Consider the following 22,668-nt stretch of genomic DNA (forward strand, 5'->3'; position numbering starts at 1 on the left):
AACTGTTTACCTGTTTCCTATTGGTTGTTGTATTTGGCGCCAAGATCGGATAGCTGTCAGCCGCGGCTTGTTGCTGGGCTAAATGTTATAAATAGGACGGCTTCTGGTCTTACGCGTCTTCTGCTGGAAGCGCGGCTGAGTGAAAGTGTTACAGCCGCTTGTTAACCTCCTGCTGTGAATAAAGAAAAGAATAGAAGAAATCGTGTATTGCATTTCTTACAGTGGCGACGAGGGTCTAGAGGTGATTTTATTTTTAAACAAAAATCATAATGTCGACCCCATCGATCATCCAACCTCCTGAGTTATTTGACCCCGAGAGGTCAACCTGGACTGCCTATATGGCTAAATTTGAAATATTCCTTGAGGCAGCAAGAATGAAGGATGCTGAAGACGGAAGAAAACGAGCCCTCTTTCTTAACTACTGTGGCTCTCAAATTTTTGATTTGGCGGGCACTTTGACTGATCCTGAGCCCGCTAATTCCGTGCCATGGGACACGCTGAGAGAAAAATTGGCATCTCATTTTAAACCCACAAAGCCTGCGAGGGTTTACAGGCACCAATTCTCCCGTACCTCTCAGGCTGAGGGAGAGTCCATTAACCAATTTGCTACTCGTCTTAGGACGATTTTAGCTAAATGCCAATTCGAGAATCCTGAAGCTCGATTGACCGATGCCATTATTTTTGGCATGCGAAATGTCACAATTAGAAACAAACTTTTGGCAGCGGAAGATTCCACCCTGCAGGATGTAATCAAAGCTGCTCAAACAGCTGAGGTAGCCGAAGCCGCTGCAGCTGACCTCAAATCAAATGACAAGCTGCCAACTGTTTGTAAAATCTCTGACACTCATCGCACCCCAGGGAATCGTCCCCACGACTACCACCCTCAAGACCTCGATTCCTATGAAGACTACTGCTGTCAAATACGAGGACCACCAGCGAGACAACTCCGTCAGCCGTTCCAGCCCTGCGCCGGATGCCGAGGCCAGCACCCGAGATCCAGATGCCCCTTCAAAGATGCCTTCTGCCGCCGCTGCGACAAGCGAGGCCACATTGCCGCCGTCTGCCGGGCCACTCTACCAGATGATCTCTCTGGCAACCAAGAATTTCTACCCACCTTTTCTTCCCGACGCTATTATCGCCCCTTCAGGCAGCAAGGCAGAGGAACCAGACGTCCGTGGACCCCCCGAGGTAATAACCCATACTCCGACTGTGGCACCTATTTCTCCCCCCCCAATAAAATTGTTGTCCCGATCCTCCTCAATCACCTGCCTTGCCACATGGAACTTGACACTGGCTCAAAGTTCACTTTAATGCCGTGGCATAAGTTGCGGCTCTATGTGCCAGCATTGTCTCGAGACTCTTTACAACCGTTGGACATTGCCATTAATGACTTTCAGGGACATCCTATTCAGGTTTTGGGGAGAATTAGAATTCCTGTCACTTTTAAAAATGTTCACCATGTGTTGCCAATGTTAGTTGTTGAAGGGGCAAATCACTCCCTTTTGGGTCTGGATTGGATGTCTCCTTTGGGTTTGGCTGTCACTGGCCTCCACAAAATAACCACCTGGGGAACGCCTAATTTCATACTCGAATTTCCAGAGGTATTTCAAGAGGGTTTGGGCACGTATAAGGGTCCTCCTATTTCTTTTTCATTGGATCCTAATGTCCCTCCCCTTCGTTTAAAGCCACGGAGAGTCCCACTGCCTTTATTAGAGAAGCTGGATGCACAATTGCAGAAGCTGCAGAGGCAAGGCATCCTAGTCCCTGTTGAACATGCCCCTTGGGAAACCCCTATAGTAACCCCATTAAAGCCGGACGGCTCACTCAGAGTATGTGCAGATTATAAATCAACCCTTAACAAAGCGTTGCAGCATAACTCATACCCCATACCAGTTGTACAGCAGTTGCTGCATACCCTAGGGGCTGGAAAATTATTTGCGAGGCTGGACCTTGCCCAGGCATACCAGCAGCATTGGCACAGACGATTGTTACACATCGGGGCGCTTTCAAATGTACACGGTTACAATTCGGTGTCAGCGTAGCCCCTGGTATTTTCCAAAGGTTGATGGAAAGACTGCTGAGTGGGCTTAAAGGGGTGGTCCCCTATTTTGACGACATCCTAATTTGTGGGGACACCCTGCGCAGTTGTATGGCAGAATTAGGCAAGTTCTCTCTCATCTACGGGATAAGGGTTTGAGACTTAAGCCTGAAAAATGTGTGTGGGAAACACCATCTGTTGAATTTTTGGGGTTCCGCATAGACTCACAGGGAATACACCCCACAGACGACAAAATAAAGGCCATCAAGGATGCCCCAGCTCCCACATGTAAAGCGGAACTGCAAGCCTTTCTAGGTCTTTTAAATTTTTATTCCGTCTTTTTGAAGCAAAAGGCATCCGCAGCTGAGCCGCTTCATCGGCTCTTCCACAAGGGGGCAGCTTGGGAATGGGGAGAGAAACAACATCTAGCTTTCACAGCTGTCAAAAATCTATTGACATCGAATAGTGTTGTTATTCAATACAGCTCGACCCTACCACTTAGACTTACATGCGATGCTTCACCGTACGGCGTGGGGGGGGTGCTTGCTCATGTATTCCCTAATGGTCAAGAAGCCCCAGTGGCTTATTTCTTCAGAACATTATCTATGGCCGAACGGAATTATGCTCAAATCGACAGGGAAGCATTGGCACTAGTGGCAGGGGTGAAGAAATTTCACCACTATTTATTAGGTCGCCCTTTCCAATTGATTACTGACCACAAACCTCTCCTAGGTTTGCTAGCCACTGGTCGCCCTACTCCTCCCTTTATGTCTCCGCGGATGTCTAGGTGGGCAATATTCCTCGCTGGGTATGATTATGTGCTCATTCATAAAGGTGGCTCAAGCATAAACCATGCTGATGGACTGAGCCGCTGCCCCTTGGGTCAGAGGGTAGAGGACCCAGCCCCTGCAGCTGATGTCCTCCTCATAGATTTAAATACTGACCCCTTGGTTACAGCCAAAGAAGTGGCTATAGAAACAAAAAAAGATACTACCTTACACAGGGTACTACAATATATTTTAAAAGGTTGGCCACCTAATGGAGAAGACCCAGGTGTGGGGGAGTACAAAACTAAACGTTTGGAGCTGTCAGTCATGCATGATTGCATTCTATGGGGTGACAGAGTGGTCATTCCCGCTGCTTTAAGGCCACAAGTCATAAAGATGTTACATCTGGGTCACCTGGGGGTGGTTCGAATGAAAGCTCTGGCCAGAGGTTATGTATGGTGGCCTGGATTAGATAAAGCAATTGAGGATTGGGTTGCCACTTGTGCACAGTGTCAAGATTCGAGACCTAATCCACCTAAAACCACCCCTGCAATGTGGGACATGCCCCAAAGTCCATGGTCAAGAGTACACATAGACCTGGCAGGACCGGTAGGCCACCAGATGTTCCTCATCATAGTGGATGCCTACTCTAAGTGGTTAGACATTATTTTGTTGGGTTCCACTACTTCTACTGCTATTATAACTGCTTTAAGAAAATTATTTTCCATACATGGGTGTCCAGACGTTATAGTGTCGGACAATGGGCCCCAATTCACATCAAGGCAGTTTGAGGTGTTCTTGGCACATCTAGGGGTCAGACATGCTTTAACATCGGCCCACGCAGCCTGGTCTAATGGGATGGCAGAGAGATATGTGCGTGTGGCCAAAGAGGCCATTAAAAGGTCATCAGCAGGGGAGATGCAGGAGAGGCTGGACACCTTTCTCCTTACTCAACATATTACACCCAGTTTGACCACTAACAAAAGTCCAGCCGAGCTGCTTATGGGGAGGAAGTTGAGGTCTCCCCTGGACAGACTGCACCCCTCTTTTGTGCAATTAAAAAAATGTAAATATGACTATTCCAGAAAGGGCAATGTGCATAGGTCAATCAGTTTTTGTTAAAAACTTTGACAGGGGCCAGCAATGGGAACGTGGCACTGTGACCGAACAACCTGGCCCAAAGACTTACATGGTCAAGTTAACTGATGGACGTCTGTGGAAAAGACACATAGACCACATAAGGGAAAGACAGGAGACAGCCAGTTTGAGACAAAATGGGAATAACAATAATAATGGGGCTTCTACTCCTTCACTCCCCGCAGGGAGTTACAACAGACCGGGCAGAAACCAGGAACAAATAGACTGGGACTTACCTGGGCACTCTGACCTCTCCAGCGCTGCCCCTTCTCTACCACCTGTCAGTCGTGGAGAATCGTATGCATCAGGACATGAGGAACCCTCCTCTTCCGTAGACACCCAAGTATCCCATGATCCTCGCCGGTCAGACAGGACACCCCGAAGACCTGCCCGGTTGGATGATTATATTACTTATTTGACAGAATAAATACTAACCAGAAGGGGGAGGGGTGTTATGTCCACAGTTAAATAAAAAAGAATTGTTTCTAGGTAAATTTCCAATACTTGTTGTTAAGCAGAAATAATCCAAAGTAATGTAAACTGTTTACCTGTTTCCTATTGGTTGTTGTATTTGGCGCCAAGATCGGATAGCTGTCAGCCGCGGCTTGTTGCTGGGCTAAATGTTATAAATAGGACGGCTTCTGGTCTTACGCGTCTTCTGCTGGAAGCGCGGCTGAGTGAAAGTGTTACAGCCGCTTGTTAACCTCCTGCTGTGAATAAAGAAAAGAATAGAAGAAATCGTGTATTGCATTTCTTACACTAGGGGAATGGCTTGTGTGCCAGCAGATACGGCTCTGCATGCCACCTGTGGCACCCGTGCCTTAGGTTCACCATCACTGCTCTAAAGTCTGTATTTAATCCAGGCAAAGGTTAAGCTGATTATATTTTTATTTAAATTTAATTAACACATTTGATAGCCTCCCATCTTAAAGCCAAACTTGTGGCAATGTAGAGGCTTAAAACTCATAAAAGGCAATACAACCTAAAACAGAAAAACCTGATCCTGCAATCATACTTCACTAATGCAACCCATCATATAAACCAGTGATGGCAACCCTTTTTTGGTTCACATGCCAAAAGAGGTGTTTGCAGATGTATTAGCATGCGTGCATATGCACACATCCTTTCCCTCTCCCGCATGCATGCACACAGGCCTTTTTGAAGCCTGGTAGGTAAAAAAAATTCCCAAATGGCAAACCAGAAGTTAGGGAAAATGCACCTCCAGTTTGCTGTTGTGCTGTTTTTGAACTCTGGAGGATTCAAGGGAAGCTTCCTGAAGCTCCGGAGTGCAGAAAACAGCACAATGGGCAAACCAGAATTTCAGAAAATGCACTTCCGGTTTGCCCATTATGCTGTTTTTTATACTCTGGGGTTTCAGGGAGCTTTCCTGAACCCTCCAGAGTGAAAAAAACCAGCACAATGGCAAACCGGAAGTTTGGAAAATGCACTTCCTGTTTGCCCATTGTGGGGGTTTTTTTGCACTCTGGGGTTTCAGGAAGCTTCCCTGAACCCTCTGGAGTGCAAAAAACCCCCAGCACAATGGCAAACTGGAAGTTCGGAAACTGCGCTCCCTGTTTGCCCATTGTGCTGTTTTTTTGCACTCTGAATCTTCAGGAAGCTTTCATGAACCCTCCAGAGTGCAAAAAAGCAGCAGAACGGACAAACCGGAAGTTCGTAAACTGCACTTCCTGCTTTCCCATTGTGCTGGTTTTTGGACTCTGGAGCTTCAGGAGGGTGAAACGGCCTTTCCCAAGGCCAAACATCAGTTGGAGCTGAAACACGGCAAAGTCTCATGTACCGGCCATGTGTGCAACCTTTGGCATGCGTGCTATAGGTTCACCATCATGGATATAAACATTCACCGACCTCTCTCTACCTCAGCATCTAGGGGAAGAGCCAAGTCTTGAGTGATATTCCAGCAAAGCGTCTCTCAGAGAATGAAGCGGGAGTGGCACACCCAGAGCTCCTGCTTCTTCACAGCAGCCAAGGACCTCTTCTGCTTGGAGCTCTGAGCTGTGGGGAGGGAGAACAGCTGCAATGATGGCCGCTTTGGGGACACCTTCCTTCAGGTCACCAAGCCAAAATGCACAGAGTGAAGAAACCAGCCCACACAAATCCATAAGCAGTTTGATAAACAAGACAAAACCACTGAGCAAATAAATTATTGATCACTGGTCTTTTTATGCTTTCTTTTTCTCCCTTTCAATGGAAGATAAACTGTTGGACACAAAGGTCTTTATGAGCAGGATTCTTAGTAGGAGGGGTTCTGGAGAACCAGTCGCGGAAATGTTGATTAGTCTGGAGAACCGGCAAATGCTACCTCTGGTTGACCTCAGAATGGAGTGGGAATGAAGATTTTTCAATATCCTTCCCCCAGGAGTGGGGTGGGAATGGAGATTTTGCAGTCTCTTTCCCCTGCCATACCCACCAAGCCACGCCCACAGAACGGGTAGGGGAAATTTTTGAATTTCACCCCTGCTTGGTGCTCTATGAGATTGGTTGTTTTCTTGCAGATGTTTCATTATCCAAACCGGCATCATCACTGCTAGTAAAGAGTGTGTTTGCTCTCAGGTAATATTCTAGTGGCTCGCCCTCTCAGTGTTGGTGGGGTAGTCTTAGAAGTTCTTTGTTTCGACTGATTACTGTTTGACAGTTCCTTGATTGGGTTATTGTTTACTTAATTGCTGGTATGATGTTAATCTTGGAATTAATCATTTGGGTAAAGTTTTCATAAATAACCTTTTTGTCCAGCAGGTTTTTTTTAATTGAAGGGGGGGGAGGGTTAGTGTTAAGGTAAAAAAATAATCAATGCTCAATCATTTATTTGCTCATGGATCTTTTGTTTTCCATACTGCCTATGGATCTGTGTGGGCATGTCTCCTCGTTTTATGTATTTTGGCTTTGTGACCTGTCCCCATAAGAACATAGAGTCTTCTGGTGGATTCTCAGAAGAAAAAGTTGCTTTCTTGAAGTACACTGAACCTCAGGAATTTTATGACTCATGACAGAGAAAGGGACAATACAGCTGGACTCACATTTTTCACGTGATATTTGAAGTGACTGTTATCTGATAATTTTACTCCTGACTTGCAAGAGTCATCCAGATTTAGCACCTGAAAATGTCTCCCTTTGTTTTCCCACCTTTAGTAAACTTTCTAGCTAGGTACACAAACTGACCCCCTTGACCCAGCTTTTTGCAAAAAGATGAAAGTTTTCATTTCTTTTTCACTGTCAAATACATTTATGTGTTAGTGAAACATTAATTTTCAGTTCCATATTCCTTGGGGCATCATACAATTGACCTCATATTCACTCGAAATCAGGGGTGGTGGATTCCAATTTATCTTGTTGCCAGTTTGTTTGCTCCCTCCCTCACTGGATGGCCATGCCTAACATGCATGTGTACGTGCAGTAATGGAAACCCCCCCCCAAACCTGGAAAAAAAGATGATGAACGCATGCACAGTGCTGGAACTCAGCCTCTGCACATGCTCAGAAGGAAAAAAGATTCAAAAAAATTCAAAAAAAGATGGCGGCACCCACGGACCGACACCGACCGATCCAGTTCAGTGATGCAATTGTGACGTCACCAAGAGGTTGCTACCGGTTCGGGCAAACCAGTCTGAACTGGGAGGAACCGACCGCTTCTGGAAATCAATAGGGTTAATCTTCAATTGTACACATGCATTCACATTATCAACTAACATATTATCCAACATCACCAAACAATTCATATGTTTATCCATTATTATATTAAACAATCAAGAGAACAGCCTTGTCTTCCTCTTTATTCAATTATTTAATGAAATTGAGTAGTTGATGCATGGAACTCACTACCAGACTCTCTAGTACCATCGCGTAACCCCCTAAACCTTATCCTTAGATTATCCACTGTTGACGTCTCTCGATTCCTAAGAGGTCAATAAGGAGCGTGCATCAGTTCACCACAGTGCCTTCCATCTCCTGTCCTACTGTTTCTCTTTTACTAGTATCATGTATATAAATATTATATCTTTGTATACCACCAATACATACGTGTTGTGGTTAGCTCTGGCCCAGCCCCTGCTCCAAGGGTTGTGGATGTGGGGAGACATCCACATGCTGCAGGCCTGTTTTGCTCCCGGTGGAATCTGCTGATGAAAGCTCCTCTGACCAAGAAGACATGAGTGACAGGGAGGAGGAGAGTGTGGCAGACAGTTCAGAAGGAGATCAATTATCTCTCTCCTTGGATTCAGAATAGAGTTAATGATACAGCCACGCATGTGGAGACCGATGCATAGGCAGCAACAACTGAGAGATTATTATCAAAGAAAATGAGGCCACCTGTGGTTGGGTGGGGCTGTGGTAATTAGTGAGGCTGCTATAAAGAGCAGCGTGTGGGTTCGGCCATTATGGAGGATTATCTGATCATTGTGTTTCGTGCCTGCCTTGCTGACTTCAACCTTGATCTGTTGCTTTTTCCTCGCTTTGAAACTAAAGCAGAGCAAAGGTTGTTTCACTTTGTGAAAGAAGAAGGACTGTGAATTGCCTCACAGCTGCAAGCTAAGTATCTCAGAACTGATAAGAGACTTGTACCAATTACCAGTTTGTTTGGAGACGAGTGCTCTTTGCTATACAAAAAGAGGGCTTAGTTAAATGAATTTTCATTATGAAGAAATTGTTTTGCATTTTCAAACGTATGTGTGTCTGAAATTTGTATCTGAATTTTTGGGAGGATTCTGCCAGAGAGCTCGACAGAACACATACGTGACAAAACAAACTAACAAACATACAAACAAACAAACAAACAGACAGACAAATATGCGTTCAACTTGTTTTTAGGCATGTTTTACCTAGCAAAATGTTCCTGTTCAGGAGAGCATTCCTTCTCAACGCTGCATATATGACTCCATCAAATTCTTATCTGGTTCTTATGTTATCACTATTCATTAAAGAATAACATGTAATTATCACCAAACTTTGAAATATTACATTCTGACATACATTTTAGACCTTTGTTCACAGCCAGACATTCATTTCTAACTATGTCTTCATGTGTTCATTACATTCATTTTCAAGTTCAAATCTCTCCTATCCTTCCACTTTTTCTTAGGGCTGTTTTGTTGTAATCTATGGAGTATCATGTTCCTTCCTTGCTTCTTTCTTCTCAAGCTTCTATACTTGAAATAGTCCTGCAAGGAGACAAAAATGAAAATAAAGATTTGGTTTGCTTTTTCTGATAATGCATACATACAGACTTGTTCATCTTGTTACTCTGATAAGAGGATCAAAAGAAAATGAACACACCTGCTGAAGTATGAGACAGTAAAAGAGAAAGAAGGATGTGTTCTCCAGACGCTTTTGTCCTGATTTTTTTAAAAAAAGTCCTATTTACTTCTTACCAATATCATTAGCAGAAAAAGCTGCAGTCTTTCATCAGGTCAATATTCACTGTATCAAACAAGTCAGAACAAAACAGGTGACATTTTAGATTCTCCAGCAACTAAAGGAAGAGATCATCATAGGCAGAGAGCCTGATAGCTATATGGGAGAAGGAAAATAAGTTTATATACTGTAAATTCAATGGGACCTGATCAGGGAGGGATTGCTATTACTGCCGCTCCCAGTGCTTTAATTTTCTCACATGCGTGTGCACATTTGTGTGCTACGCATGCAGTATGCATGTATGTTCCAGAATGTTTTTGCTTCTGCCATGCGTAGGAAGCAAAAACACACTGAAATATCATGAGGGACATACATGTATGCAAGATTTCGGCGATTTTAACTGGATGGAAAATGAATATGCATAGAAGATAAATAACACCAAATAAATTAGAGAAAAATAGAAAGCTGAAGGTGTTAGATCCAGGTGACAAAATTAGGCAGTAAAGGAGGCAGCATTAAGATAGCAATAAGAATATACCTAGAAAAAATAATATGGATATAAATATGGATATAGAAAAACGTGAGAACATAAGAAGAGCTATGCTGAATTGGGCCAAAGCCCATCGAGTCCAGCATTCTTTGTCACACAGTGGCCCACCAGTTGTACATGGGGATCTTGAGCAGAAAGAGAAGGCAAAACCCTCCCTTTCCATTGACGCCCAACAAATGGTACCCAAGGGAATCCTGCCTGCCTCAACCAACATAGAGGTGGCACTTGGACATCCGTTTCAATAACCACCGATACATTTGGCATCCATGAATCTGTCTAGCCCTGCCTTGAAGCTACCCAGGCTGTATGAGCTTCCTATCTGTTAACCACATGATGGATTATAAATGGATTTACTCAAGGAAAGAATAAGAGGGAGGAAGAGGAAGCAGAGGATGGGTGAAGGGAGAGTGTAGGTAGGAGAAGAGGAGGAGGCAAAAAGGGAAGGAGGGAGAGAAGGAGAAAGAAGGTAGAGGAAAGAGAGGGAGGGAGAGGAGTGACATGAAACATTAGGGGAAACACAGGCAACAAGAATATAAAAGGTGCATAATTAGGATGTTTGTTAAATGTTTATTGCATAGTAATGTCCAACTATGTAAAGTTCGATATCATTTATGGTACAGTGGTACCTCTACCTATGAACGCCTCTACTTAAGAACTTTTCTAAATAAGAACTGAGTGTTCAAGATTTCTTTGCCTCTTCTTAAGAACCATTTTCTACTTAAGAACCTGAGCCCAGAAAAATTTCCCAGGAAATTTGAGAGCGGCACGAAGACTCGGCCAGTTTCCTGCCATTCCTCCTTTAATCCCGGCCATCCCGGGCTTTTCTGGGCTGCTAGAGAAGCCTTTCAGTAGCGCTTAAGGAGGCTTTGGCAGTCCAGAGTGAATGAAGCATTTCCCTTTCTCTGGACGATTGGAGAGGGAATAAACCTCTGCCAGCACCCAGAGAAAAGAAGTTCTCCCTTCGCTCTGGGTAGCCCAGAGTGAACAGATCATTTTCCTTTTTCTGTGCACTTGGAGGGGGAATAAACCACTTCACTGTGGTGACTCCCTCACCCTGCCTCCCATATCCCCTTTGCGAGGTTGCCTCCCATACACCCATTGCGAGGTTGCCTCCCGGAGCATCTGGGCGCAGAAAGGCAAATGGGGTGCTTTGCCCCGGCCAGATCAACTCAGCTTCAGCCAAACTGAGGAGTCACTAGAGTGAAGGAAAGGCACCAGCTATAAAGCGAGCAAGTGAGCAGAGAGGGGAAGCCCTTCAGCATGGGAAGGAAGAGGAAGCAGGTAGCAGCAGCAGCCACCTTACTGTCAAAGGAGCTGGAAGTTCCCCCCTCTTGCCCGCTTGGGTTTCTCTCTGGCGCAGTGTATGGGAGGCAGCCTCGCACCAGGTGTATGGGAGGCGTGTGCTCCTCCTCACCACGTCAGAGTCCCCCCCTTGTTTAAGCCTTAAAGTTATGGATTTTTTTTATTCCCCTCACCTCACCTCTTTTCTTCAGCAGTGACTGTCTTCCTCCTCTTCTTCCTCCACATCCTCCCACCCAAATTCTGAGCTTTTATTTCTTTCCTAATGGGTTTGCATGCATTATTTGCTTTTACATTGATTCCTATGGGACAAATTTCTTCTCCTTACAAACCTTTCTACCTAAGAACCTGGTCACAGAATGAATTAAGTTCCTAAGTACAAGTACCACTGTATATGTCTTGATGTATACGTGAATAATGTTAATACATTAAAAAAAAAATCTTGGACTCCCGTTCCTATCGCTATACTATGATTGACATACTGTACACCACACCCTGATAAAGAAGCAATTAAAATGTAAAGCCAAGAAATAGTCCTTTATTCTATATAGGCAACAATATACATCAACTTGCAGCCAGTCAGGGATCAGTAAGCCTATACCTGGCCAATGACAGAATAATCTATAAGCCTGGCCCGGTTACTTCCATATATATATTAATTTCCACAAGTTGAGAGGGCAGGCAAGATCTGAGAATTGACGGGGAGACGTCTTTTCCTATCTGTGTTGATTAAGTGCTGCCTTGTAAGTATTCACTGTTTTCCCTCCTGTGAAAAAGCCTCGGGCACGGTGTTGGATTTTAGCTGGTTTCTCAAATTCTCCTTCAAAATCCGCTAGCCGGATACGAGTCTGAATCCGGGGTAGGCAGGTCACTTTGGCACTGGCATAAGCGGGGAGCATCAGCCCAGCTATTCTTGGGCTTTGGCTTGGATTTAGGGTGGGATTGGATAGCAGGAGACCCAAACAAAATGCCCTGCGAGTGCAGAGGCAAATAAAAGAAAATATAAAATAAACCATCAGAGTTTACATAGCGTTGTTTTGCTACTTTGTTTTCGGTCAGAACTCCAAATTTAACCTCCTATCTCGCCTCGGGGTAAGCTTTAAAAAAAAAATTCTTTCCAGGTGGCTTTTTGCGCCTAGTGTAGAAACTTAGGGGGAGTGAGTGGCCGCTTTCAAGCCAAAGCTGAAAAGCAGAAGTGGGCAAGCATTTTGCTTCAAAATAGTTTTTAATGTACAGGTCAATCAAACAAAGAAGAAATAAATAAATAATAAATTACACCACAAGGACTCTGCCTGCTGAAACTACCTGCTGAAACAGGATCTTGGATCATTATCATTATTATCATCATCATCATCATCATCAACAACAACATATATTGTACGTGTTTTGCCAGTTTGGTCTAGTGGTTAAGGTATCAGGCTAGAAACTCAGAGACTGTTACTTCTAATCTAGCTTTGAGCATAAAAGCCCACTGGGTGACTTTAGTCTACTCACTCTCAGCACAACTTCCCTCCAACAGGGTTGTGGTTGTGTGGAAAATAGGAGGAAGGCGTGTTAGGTATTCACTGCCTTGAGTTACTTTTAAACATAATAAAGGCAGGAGAGGAATAAATGAAATATGCTTTTATTTGCTATGTTAAACAAAATTTGCTATATTAATAGCAAATACTTAAAATGCTGAATCCAAATTGAATGAACTTGTGTCCAAAATCAGAAAACCGATATCAGATACAACTTATAATGTTTTTCCTTGATTTTTCAAAAATAATATTTGTATTTATTAAATTTAATGCCAATCATCTCATCACTTTCAATTTAAATTCTTAAGATTATAAATATTACCATTAAAACATAACAAAAATGGCTAAAGAAAGAGGAAAAACAACTGAGGTGAAATTGAATCTTTTCTCATTCATTCATTCATTGATTAAACGAGTCACATGAGAGAGTAGAAGGGAAACTCATCAAATTTGCAGATGACACTAAACAGGCAGGAATATCCAAAACCGCAGAAGACAGACTCAGAAGATCCAGATGGATCTCAAAAGACTTGAAGCTTGCACCCGATTTAACACAATGAAATTGAATGTAGAGAAAAGTAAGGTTTTACACTTTGGGAAGAAAAACCAAATGTGCAGATACAGATTAGGGGAAATGTGGCTTGATTGCAGTAACTGTGAGGAGGATCTTTGTAGCCCTTGTGGACAATCACTTAAATCTTAGTCAACTGTTCCATGTCATTATGCAGAAAACTCCATTATAATGATACAGCTAATGATGAGAGATCTCCAGCAAAAACGTCTTTAAGAAAACAGTGGAGTAGTGAGCGTAGCATGTTAACATAACATTTTTCTTACATTATGATAAATTACATTTTTAATACATGCAATATACTGTAAAAGTGTTTTGAAGTTTAGTAGAAATGATATTTCATTTAGCAGTTTGACTTTAGAGACCAGTAATTTAACATCTTTTCTTCAGCCTCAGTGTTGTTGCCTTTTGTGAATATTCTGTCACATGTCTAAAAAAAAATCATATTCCTATTTAGCACTAATTACAGTTTTAACCAAGGCTGGCAGAATGGCATAGGGTATAGAAATTTGTGGCTTGGGATACAAATACCGTTGTTCAGTTAAGATGATTATGTTTATTTTAGATTTAGAAGATCTGATAGGACCACATATTTTTTTGTTATGTAGGCTGAATAGAAAAAAACAAGATGAAATCTCTTTTGGTCACTGCTGCCATTATTACCTTTGCTTTGGCTTTGTTCTTCCATTCAGGTGAGTAAGTGAACCCCATGGTAAATTGAAAGGGAATGATAACAATGCAAGGAACAGAAGAATAGAACAGGGAGGCAAAGATGGCTCATCATTCAAAGGATTGACTATGTTTTAGTTTGATAGTTTGGAATTATATGGATGATATCGTAATGATAGAACAGATTATATTCTTCTGAATGTCAGATTCTTGGTTTGAATTGTATGAAACCATCTTTGCTGTTCTCTGAGCTTGCTTGTTTTCTTGTAGATGTTTCATTACTCTAACTTAGGTTACATCACTGCTACTCAGGTAAGGTGACCAGATATCCAACTTTTGGCAGGACAGTTCTGTTTTTGATAATTTGTCCTGCGTCCTGCGGGGTTTCAAAAATGTCCAGCTTTTTTAAAAAGATCAACTGCCATGCAGAGGTAGCTGATGTGACAGTCACCGCCACAGTCATTGACGGCTCCAGGCTGGATAGCCTCCCGTCAAGCCACCCCCACTGGCCTAGACCCCCTCCTGGATAAGACCCGGGCAGATAGGCTGTGGGCAAAGCCTCCAAGTCCATCTGAGCTGGGCCACTCCCTGAAGAGGCAGGTGGAGCTGGCAGCTGGTAGAAGAAAGTCAAAGCGGCCGGGGGTTTGACAAGCCTCAGCAGCTGAGAAAGTTCCCCTTCTTCCACCGCCTCCCGTGTGAGTCCTTCTGGCCATCTCCTTCATTGCAAAAGGTTGGGCAGCTCAGCTGCTGAGCTCCTTCTCCTTTCCCCCCTCCTCCTCTACTTCCTCCACCCTCCCCGACTCGGCCATGGTGTGAGGTGCGAGCTTCTCCATTTAGCCCCTTTGCTGAGCCTGGCTTTGCTGAAACCATGGGGGAGGGAAGGAGGGAGGAAGAGAGAGAGAGAGAGAGAGAGAGAGAGAGAGAGAGAAACAGAACAAGAGAGAGGGAAGGAGGGAGGGAGAGAGAAAGAGAAATAGATAGGGAGGAAGGAAGAGAGAGAGAGAGAAAAAGAGGAAATAGAGAGTAAAATACATTATCTTTGCTACATATAGACCAAATTTTTAATCAAGAACCTTCCCAATCCCCCAGTCAATGGTCTCCTTCTTTACCAATATTAAAATCTGATCACTTTATACTAAGGATTGCTGTTTATTGTCAGTTTCTATTCTGGTGTTTTGCCTGTCTGTGTCAGTGGGGGCAATCTTAGAGATTCTTTGGTTGGGTTATATGAAAAAAGCCATAATAGAACAATTCAAGTAAATAGAAAAAAAATAAAATAAAAATAATTACCCTTTAAAAAAAATGTCATTATCCAAATCAGCTTTTCTGTCTTCATTCTTGTCCATATCTTCTTCCACCTGGCAGCTTTGTCCCTTTAAAACCTTTTCCATGTCCAAATGTAACCTCCTTATATGTGCTATGCTCATTAAATTCTTGTGTGATATTTTCCATTTCTGTCTCTAAGCTTCCATAACTCTGACGCTCTCTAAGCTTCAATAGTTAGGAAAGAGTTCTTTTGTCACCAACACCAGCTGTTTTCCAACCCATGCAGAAGAGACCGGTTCCTTCCATATCACTGTAGAAAAACACACTTAAGCCAAGGCCATCAACTGTAAATCACATAGGGAGAAATTCCCCCTGTAGTAATTCCTCCGACCAGCAGATGGATGTTGAACAATAAATTCCATAGAGTTGTTCCGTAATGTTATTTTCTTCACTTTCTTCAGCAAGTTAAAGTATAACAATCAAATCTTTCCAATTGATTCAACAATAGTTAAACAAATCATTTCCAACGCTATTATATTTTAAAAAGGAAAGAAAGAAGGGAAAAAGAGGGAAAAAGTTCTTCCATAAAGTTATTCCGTGACATTGTTTTCTTCAGTTTCTTCAGCAAGTTAAAGTATAACAATCAAATCTTTCTAATTAATTCAACAATAGATAGTTCATTTTCAATGCTTTTGTATTTTAAAAAAGAAAGAAAAAACAGTTCTTGGGCATTTTGCTATTCCAGAGGCTTTCTGCTGTTGTCACACCGCCAATCATCTGCTTCCTCCATTTTCGGCAAACAAGTTTTCCAAATTAAATCAAAGCAATTTTTTTTAAAGATCTCGTCTCTTTTGGCAGCAACACTCACCAGCACAGTCTTTAATTCTCCTCTTTCTTTCAAGCGCTAAGCTTAAGTTTCTCTTTCCAGGTGTTACCAAGCTTCTTGAGAATGCTTCTGTTGTGGTATCGGTGTGGTGGCTTTGTTGGCTAAGGCATGGAGGTCAAACCAGTTTGTCTGGGGGATATGCCGACCCCAAACCAGACTCCCGACAGTGACCTCATCTTCACCTCCCCTCCAGGGAGGATCTGGATGGGTTCCATAGGAACCAAGGCCCCCAGGTGATGGGGATTTGGAGGACCCCCACGGGCAAAGGGGAACTCCGTGTCATCGTGACCATTAGTTCTGCCCCTCTCCTGATATCTTTCTGCAATGACTAAGGGAGTTGGGAGTAGGAGGCACTGTGTTACAGTGGTTCTCCTATCTCTCTGGCTGGTCGGTATCAGTGTGGGTAGGAGGACAGAGGTTGACCCCCAACCCCCTCTTTTGCAGGGTGCCTCAGGGTTTGCTCCTCTCTCCTCTACTATTTAACATCTATGTGAAACCACTGGGTGAGATCATCCAACAACATGGTATGAGGTATCTGCAATATGCTGAAGGCATGCAGTTATACACCCCTTGTCAGGTCAGTGAAGCAGGGGATATGATGTGCCCGTACCTGGAGGCTGTGAAGGTCTGGATTAAGAGGCTCAGACTCAACCCTGACAAGACTGAGTGGCTGAGAGTACTGCCTCTGAAAGACTATGCCACATGTCCATCCTTGGTTCTGAGGGATCCCCTCCTCAGAAAGGCTTCACAATCTGGGTGTCCTCCTAGACTCATATCTAAGATTAACAGTTGTAGCTAGGGGTCCTTTGCACAAGTTTGCCTAGTGCACCAATTGCTTGGAACAAGAGGCTCTTCTCATAGTCATTCGTGTCTTTGTCACCTCACAGTTAGATTATTATTACTTACTTTACATGGAGCTACCCTTGAAGAGTGTTCAGAGAGTACAATTGGTCCAGAATGCAACTGCCCGAGCTGTTCTGGGTCCATCCATATTACACCAATCCTCTGTGGCCTGCACTGGCTCCTGATTGGTCTCCAGATGCATTCTCTGGAAACAGTTACCTCCTGTGATCTGGACTGCCCCCACCCTGCTGGCCTTCCAGAAAGCAGTAAACACCTGATCTGATGAAGATAACCACCGAGATCCAGCCACATAAGGCATGCATGGGTTTTGTTATTTTATTTTAACTGTTTTTAAACTGTTTTTATAGGCTTTTACTATTCTGGATGTTTATTTTTGTTTGTGAGCCGTCCAGAGTCCTTGGGGTAGTCATGGTGAACCAATGGCACACGTGCCAAAGATGGCACGTGGAGCCATATTTACTGGCACACAAGCCATTGCCCTAACTCAGTTCCAGCGTGCAAGTGCATGCCGGCCAGCTGTTTTTTGGCTTACATGGAGACTCTGAAAAGGCATTTTTGGCTTCTGGAGGGTCTCTGAGGGGATGGGGGAGGACATTTTTACCTTCTCCAGGAAAGCCTCTGGAGCCTGGGTAGGGTGAAAGACGGGCCTACCGTGCAGACCAGAAGTTGGGAAACAAGCAATTTGGGGCCTCCAGAGGCTCTCCGGAGAGGCAGGGAGGTGGAGGTGGCCATTTTCGCCCTCCCCAGGCATTGATATATGGATGTGGGCACTTGCTCATGTGTGATAGCGTGCACACACCCGGTTTCGGCACCCAAGAAAAAAAAGGCTTGCCATCATTGTTTTTTAGTCATGGTGGCACAGTGGTTTGAGTGCAGTACTGCAGGCTACTTCTGACTGCCGGCTGACTGCAATTTATCAGTTCAAATTTTACCAGGTTTCACTCAGCCTTCCATCCTTCTGAGGTGGGTAAAATGAGAACCCCAGATTGTTGGGGGCAGTATGCTGACTCTGTAAACCACTTAGAGAGGGTTGTAAAGCATACTATAAGTCTAAGTGCTATTACTATTAACATTGCTAAAACTTTGAACAGTTGCTAAACAAAACAGTAAGAAAGGATTAGTTATAATAATATTTTCTAACAGGGTGTCAGGCCCAAAGTATTATGTGAAATTAGAGGTTTTTGGCCTGACACAGCTAGCAGCAATTAGGAATGGGAGGGGTTTGAGAGAGAGACAGAGATTGATACCAACACACATTTCTTTATGCAATTGAAAATGAAGAAGCCAGTAATACCTGGACCACATTGGTCCACATGATTGCATTTGTGGGTGTGGGGATATGAAATGAACTTTTACTTGGATGGAAACTGTTGTGGTTAGTTCTGACCCAGCTCCTGCCTCAAGGAATGTGCAGGTGGATGTGGGGGAAACATCCACTTGCCACAGGCCTGTTTTTCTCCCGATGGAATCTGCCAACGAAGCCTCCTCTGACCAAGGAAGCATGAGTGACAGGGAAGAGGGGAGTTTGGCAGACAGCCCAGGAGGAGATCAATCATCTGTATCATCCCTGGATTCTGAACAACAATTAATGACACATCCACGCATGCGTAGAGTGATGCATAGGAGACAACAACTGAAGGATTATTACAAGAGAAAATGAGGCCACCTGTGGTTGGGTGGGGCTGCTGTAATTAGTGCTACAGATAAAAGTACAGACTGGTGTTTTAGCCTCATGGCAGTTTATCTGATTCATTGTTTCGTTAAGATCATGGTTTTTGTGCTGTTCAAGATTGTGTGTGAACTCTCTGGACTTTAGAATTGAACTCAATTTCCCAGTTATTGGGTGAACAATTGGATTGCATTTAACCTGTGCCTTGTGTGTACCAGAAAATCCCTTTGACATTCAAAAAGGGAGCTGTTTCTGTTTTTCTGTTTATAAAAACATTTGGGTTTTCCTTTTATCGTGTGGTGTGTGTCTTCCTGGACTAATTACCTTCTAATTACGGGTGGTTGAAACACGCCGGCAGAACAGAAACTGAGGGAAGTTCAGCGTTGGAATGAATTTCATCGAAGCCAAATTAGCCATGTTAATAAATCCGAACCTTGTGTGTGTGAGCATAGGAGTGGGATGTGATTTATTTCTCAGATGCTATTTTGTTTCCTGACACAGGGATTCTGTTTCACAAAGGAACATTGTGTTTAGTTTCTTTTTTTTCTTGTTTATTTAGGAAATGCTTTAGTGTGCTACGATTGTCCAAGTACTAACTGTGACAATCAGGTAACCTGCACAGGTGAACAAGATATTTGCTTAATAGTAAATTATGGTGAGTATTATTTTATTTTATAATTTTTGTATTTAATTTCTGAAGAAATATGCAAATGTATTAATCTGATATTTAGACTGATTTTAATTATTCTGAGTAGTTTAATATCCATACAATGAAGTCAGCAATAAAATTTCAATATATAGTATCACTTGGAGGCAGTGAAGGGCTACCAAAATTTTTACTACCACACTGTGGGCATGGCTTATGCATTTTCTTCCAGCATCTTTCAGTGCAAATTGGATGCTCTGAGGTGGAGCTCCATTTTCGCTACCCCACTACGTTCCTCCCCGTCTGGGCAGTAGCTTGCCCCTGCCCCCACCCACTTTTACTTGTGTGCCTTTGAATCATTTTTTACTTCTGAGGACTGCCACAACAAATCCCTGCAGTTTTCCCTGCAAACCATTGTTTGCCATTACCTCTTTTGCAGGCTGAGAGAGAGAGTGAATGGCCCCAAATCACCCAGCTGACTTTGTACCTGAGGTAGGACTAGAACTCACAGTCTCCTGTTTCTAGCCTGATGCCTTCATCATTACATTAAACGGTCTCTCTCCCCCAATTGCAGAGATAAAAATCAAACAAAAGCAGTTCCCACCACCACATCACCTCTAGGATAGAACAGATCTACCTGTTTCCCCAAAAATAAGACATCCCCTGATAATAAGCCCAATTGGTCTTTTGGGTGCATGGCAAGAAAGTGCTTATTTCATGGTTCAAAAAAATATAAGGCTTATTTTTGGGAAAATATGGTATGTTTTTAGTACTCCTTTAAAAAGTACTGATAACATTTGTAAGGTGGCAGATCAAACAGATGTCCAGGGATGTTGTTGCAGAAGGAAAGTGACACAGATATTTCTTGCTGGATCGTAGAAGATTGCATTGCTTAATCAATAGGATCTGCAGCAATCCAGCCTCTTGTCAGTTCTTACAGATTGAGCAGAAACCATAGGAAAGCTTGTTGGTAGCACAAGCAACTGATTTTTGGCCTCCTGGACAAGCAACTGTATTAGCACAAACATGTGCTAAAATTAAAGTGAAACTAAAACTGCAAGGAGGCAAATTGCTGGGAGGGAGAGTCACGGGCAGAATTTTATTTTTATGTGCTAATTAGTTGCTGAAACTAGATGCAAGGAGGTAAGTCAATAACTATAAATGTCTATAGAATGTTCAAATTATTACACTTAGTTTTTAAAGACTGCTTTATTATTGTTTTAGACAACTTAACAAAGTGAAGCTTTTTAGACGTCAAACAAAAATACAATGTAAAACATTCTTTGCTGAACACTGGCTGAAATTCAACTTCATTAACAGCCAGCATGAGTCCACGAAATAATAACTGAAGGCTGAGTAAACAGTCTTGTAAAAAATAGTGATCTTCCAATGGTTGGCAAAATGCAGGAAAAGTGCCAAGAGAGAGAACAAGAGGTTTCTGAATTCAAGACCCGAAGGAATATGAATGACATTATTTCCTGCAAATTGCTCCTTTGGTGACATCTCTTAAATAGGCTAAGGGAGTGGCCAATTAGTCCCAAGCCTTACTCCTGAGGAGACCTCCTCCTGAGGAATCATGCCTGCCTTTTGGCAGCTCTGCACACGTTGGGAATAGGCTCCTCTTCTTCTTTCTCATCACTGATTGGAGCTTCAGTAGGTTCTGAAGACTCTTCTGTACCAGAGGCTGAATCTCTGCCTCTGGCATGGAATCCTCTCCAACCTCCTCACTGTCCAACTCAGGTGCCAGCTGCACAGGTGGCTGGCACATCATCACATCAGCCTCTGCAGTGTTGGAATCAGCTACCAGCTGCAAAGCCTGCTGGTGGACCACAACAACCACTTACCTTAGGACCACCACAGCCATGCCTCCAATGCCCTGATGCCTGTCACACTGTCACCCTTCTGCATTGGGCCAGTGCTACCGTTAGTGGCAGTATATTGTATGGCTCATGCCAATGCTGCTGCTTGTGGCAGGAGACCTTGTGGTGTGTTGTGCTGTTGTGCAGGCAGCAGCACCAGCATGATCAGCAGCACGGCATCCAGCCACAGAAGCCAAGCAGCAGCGCAACAGGTGTCAGGGCATGGGAGAACTGATTGTGGCAATCCTAAGATAAGCGGGTGTGGGGCAGCTCTACCTCCATTCTAGTTTTATTTTTACACATGCACCTCACCCCACCTTCTACAACCCGGTGGTGGGTAGGGCTTTACTAGGGCTTATTTTGGGGGTAGGGCTTATATTAGGTGCAGATGTGAAAATCAGGCTAGGGTTTGTTTTTGAAGTAGGTTGTATTTTCAGGGAGATGGTAGTAACTTTTACTAAAATGCTTAATTATGCAAACTGTTTTCTAGTGAGTGGCTAAGGAATCATTACTGATTTTATTTTATTTTTCAGAGGGGAAAAAAAGAATGTTTCTTATTTTTTCTGTTTTATTTAGCCTAAGGCTTTTACAAAATGTAGGGATAGAAGGATAATAAAATAGAGATGGTAAAATCTCCCAATAAAATAAGATTGAATATTTTTCATTAAGGATTTGGGACAAATCAAAATCTTTACAGCAACTTTTAAAACTTTTTTTGGGATTTCATATAGAAAAGTCTTACAAAATCATTTAAGGTGTTTTTACTTTAAAAACTGATTTTAAAAACTGAAATTATTGAACAGACTATAATTTCCACCTATATGCACAGAAAACTTTTTTTTAATTAAGTAGGATAAAACTGAATTTTATATTTATAATCTTTGGTTTATTTTTCTTTTAAGGTGCACAAAATAAATCCAGCTGCTGGAAGCTTTCTGACTGCAATGTAGACTTTATTGCAGACCATTTCAAATTAAAAAACTTCAGATATAGGTGCTGCCGAAGTGATTTGTGTAACAATGCTACAACTGTGGAAACTGAAAACAACAATGCTCCAACTATAGAAACTGAAAACAACTATGTTCCAAATGTAGTAACTAGCAAAATAGTTCTCAGTGGTTCTTTCTTGCTGACTGTTGTTCATATGTTAAAGTCTTTAGTCTAGAACTGAAATGGGGCCTTGTCTTTCAGTTTAAAATAATACGGAATACTGGTATCTTTTGAGAAAGTGTTCCCCATGGAAAAGATTACATTATTAAGATACAGTATTAAGTAGATCAATTCTATTTGCTGTACAGTATTGCACTTTTCATATTTTTCCTTACATTACTTAATTTCTATTGGAAACTTACACTTAATCTGTAAGACATTCACATTAGCAAAATGCGGATATATAAAGACTTGCTTTTGTTCAGAACATCTTTTGAATCTCATAAAACTGTCAACTACATTTTAACTTGCAAGCCATTGTTGCAATAAAAATGTTATTGCATATTTAAGTCTGAATTGATTTTGTGTGTGTGTACCTTGAGGCTCTTTTTGTTGGCATAGCTGAAGCTTCTCC

General features: G+C 42.8%; 1 protein-coding gene and 1 long non-coding RNA gene across 2 annotated transcripts; one reads left to right on the forward strand and one right to left on the reverse strand.

Moving 5' to 3' along the window:
• Positions 1-10: 10 nt before the first annotated feature.
• On the reverse strand, positions 11-15,479 carry LOC139172299 (uncharacterized). Its single transcript, XR_011559862.1, has 5 exons — positions 15,205-15,479; positions 8,925-9,112; positions 4,491-4,652; positions 4,179-4,328; positions 11-172 (listed from the first exon to the last, which is right to left on the reverse strand). It is a non-coding gene; the product is annotated as an uncharacterized lncRNA (long non-coding RNA).
• LOC139172284 (CD59 glycoprotein-like) lies at positions 11,731-22,598 on the forward strand. Its single transcript, XM_070761248.1, has 4 exons — positions 11,731-11,897; positions 13,854-13,937; positions 19,159-19,254; positions 22,007-22,598. Exons 2-4 carry the CDS (start codon positions 13,874-13,876, stop codon positions 22,267-22,269), a joined length of 423 nt encoding a protein of 140 aa, XP_070617349.1. The 5' UTR covers positions 11,731-11,897; positions 13,854-13,873; the 3' UTR covers positions 22,270-22,598.
• Positions 22,599-22,668: the final 70 nt, after the last annotated feature.

This window comes from Erythrolamprus reginae, chromosome 1 (assembly GCF_031021105.1).
Source record: "Erythrolamprus reginae isolate rEryReg1 chromosome 1, rEryReg1.hap1, whole genome shotgun sequence".
Taxonomy (NCBI): domain Eukaryota; kingdom Metazoa; phylum Chordata; class Lepidosauria; order Squamata; family Dipsadidae; genus Erythrolamprus; species Erythrolamprus reginae.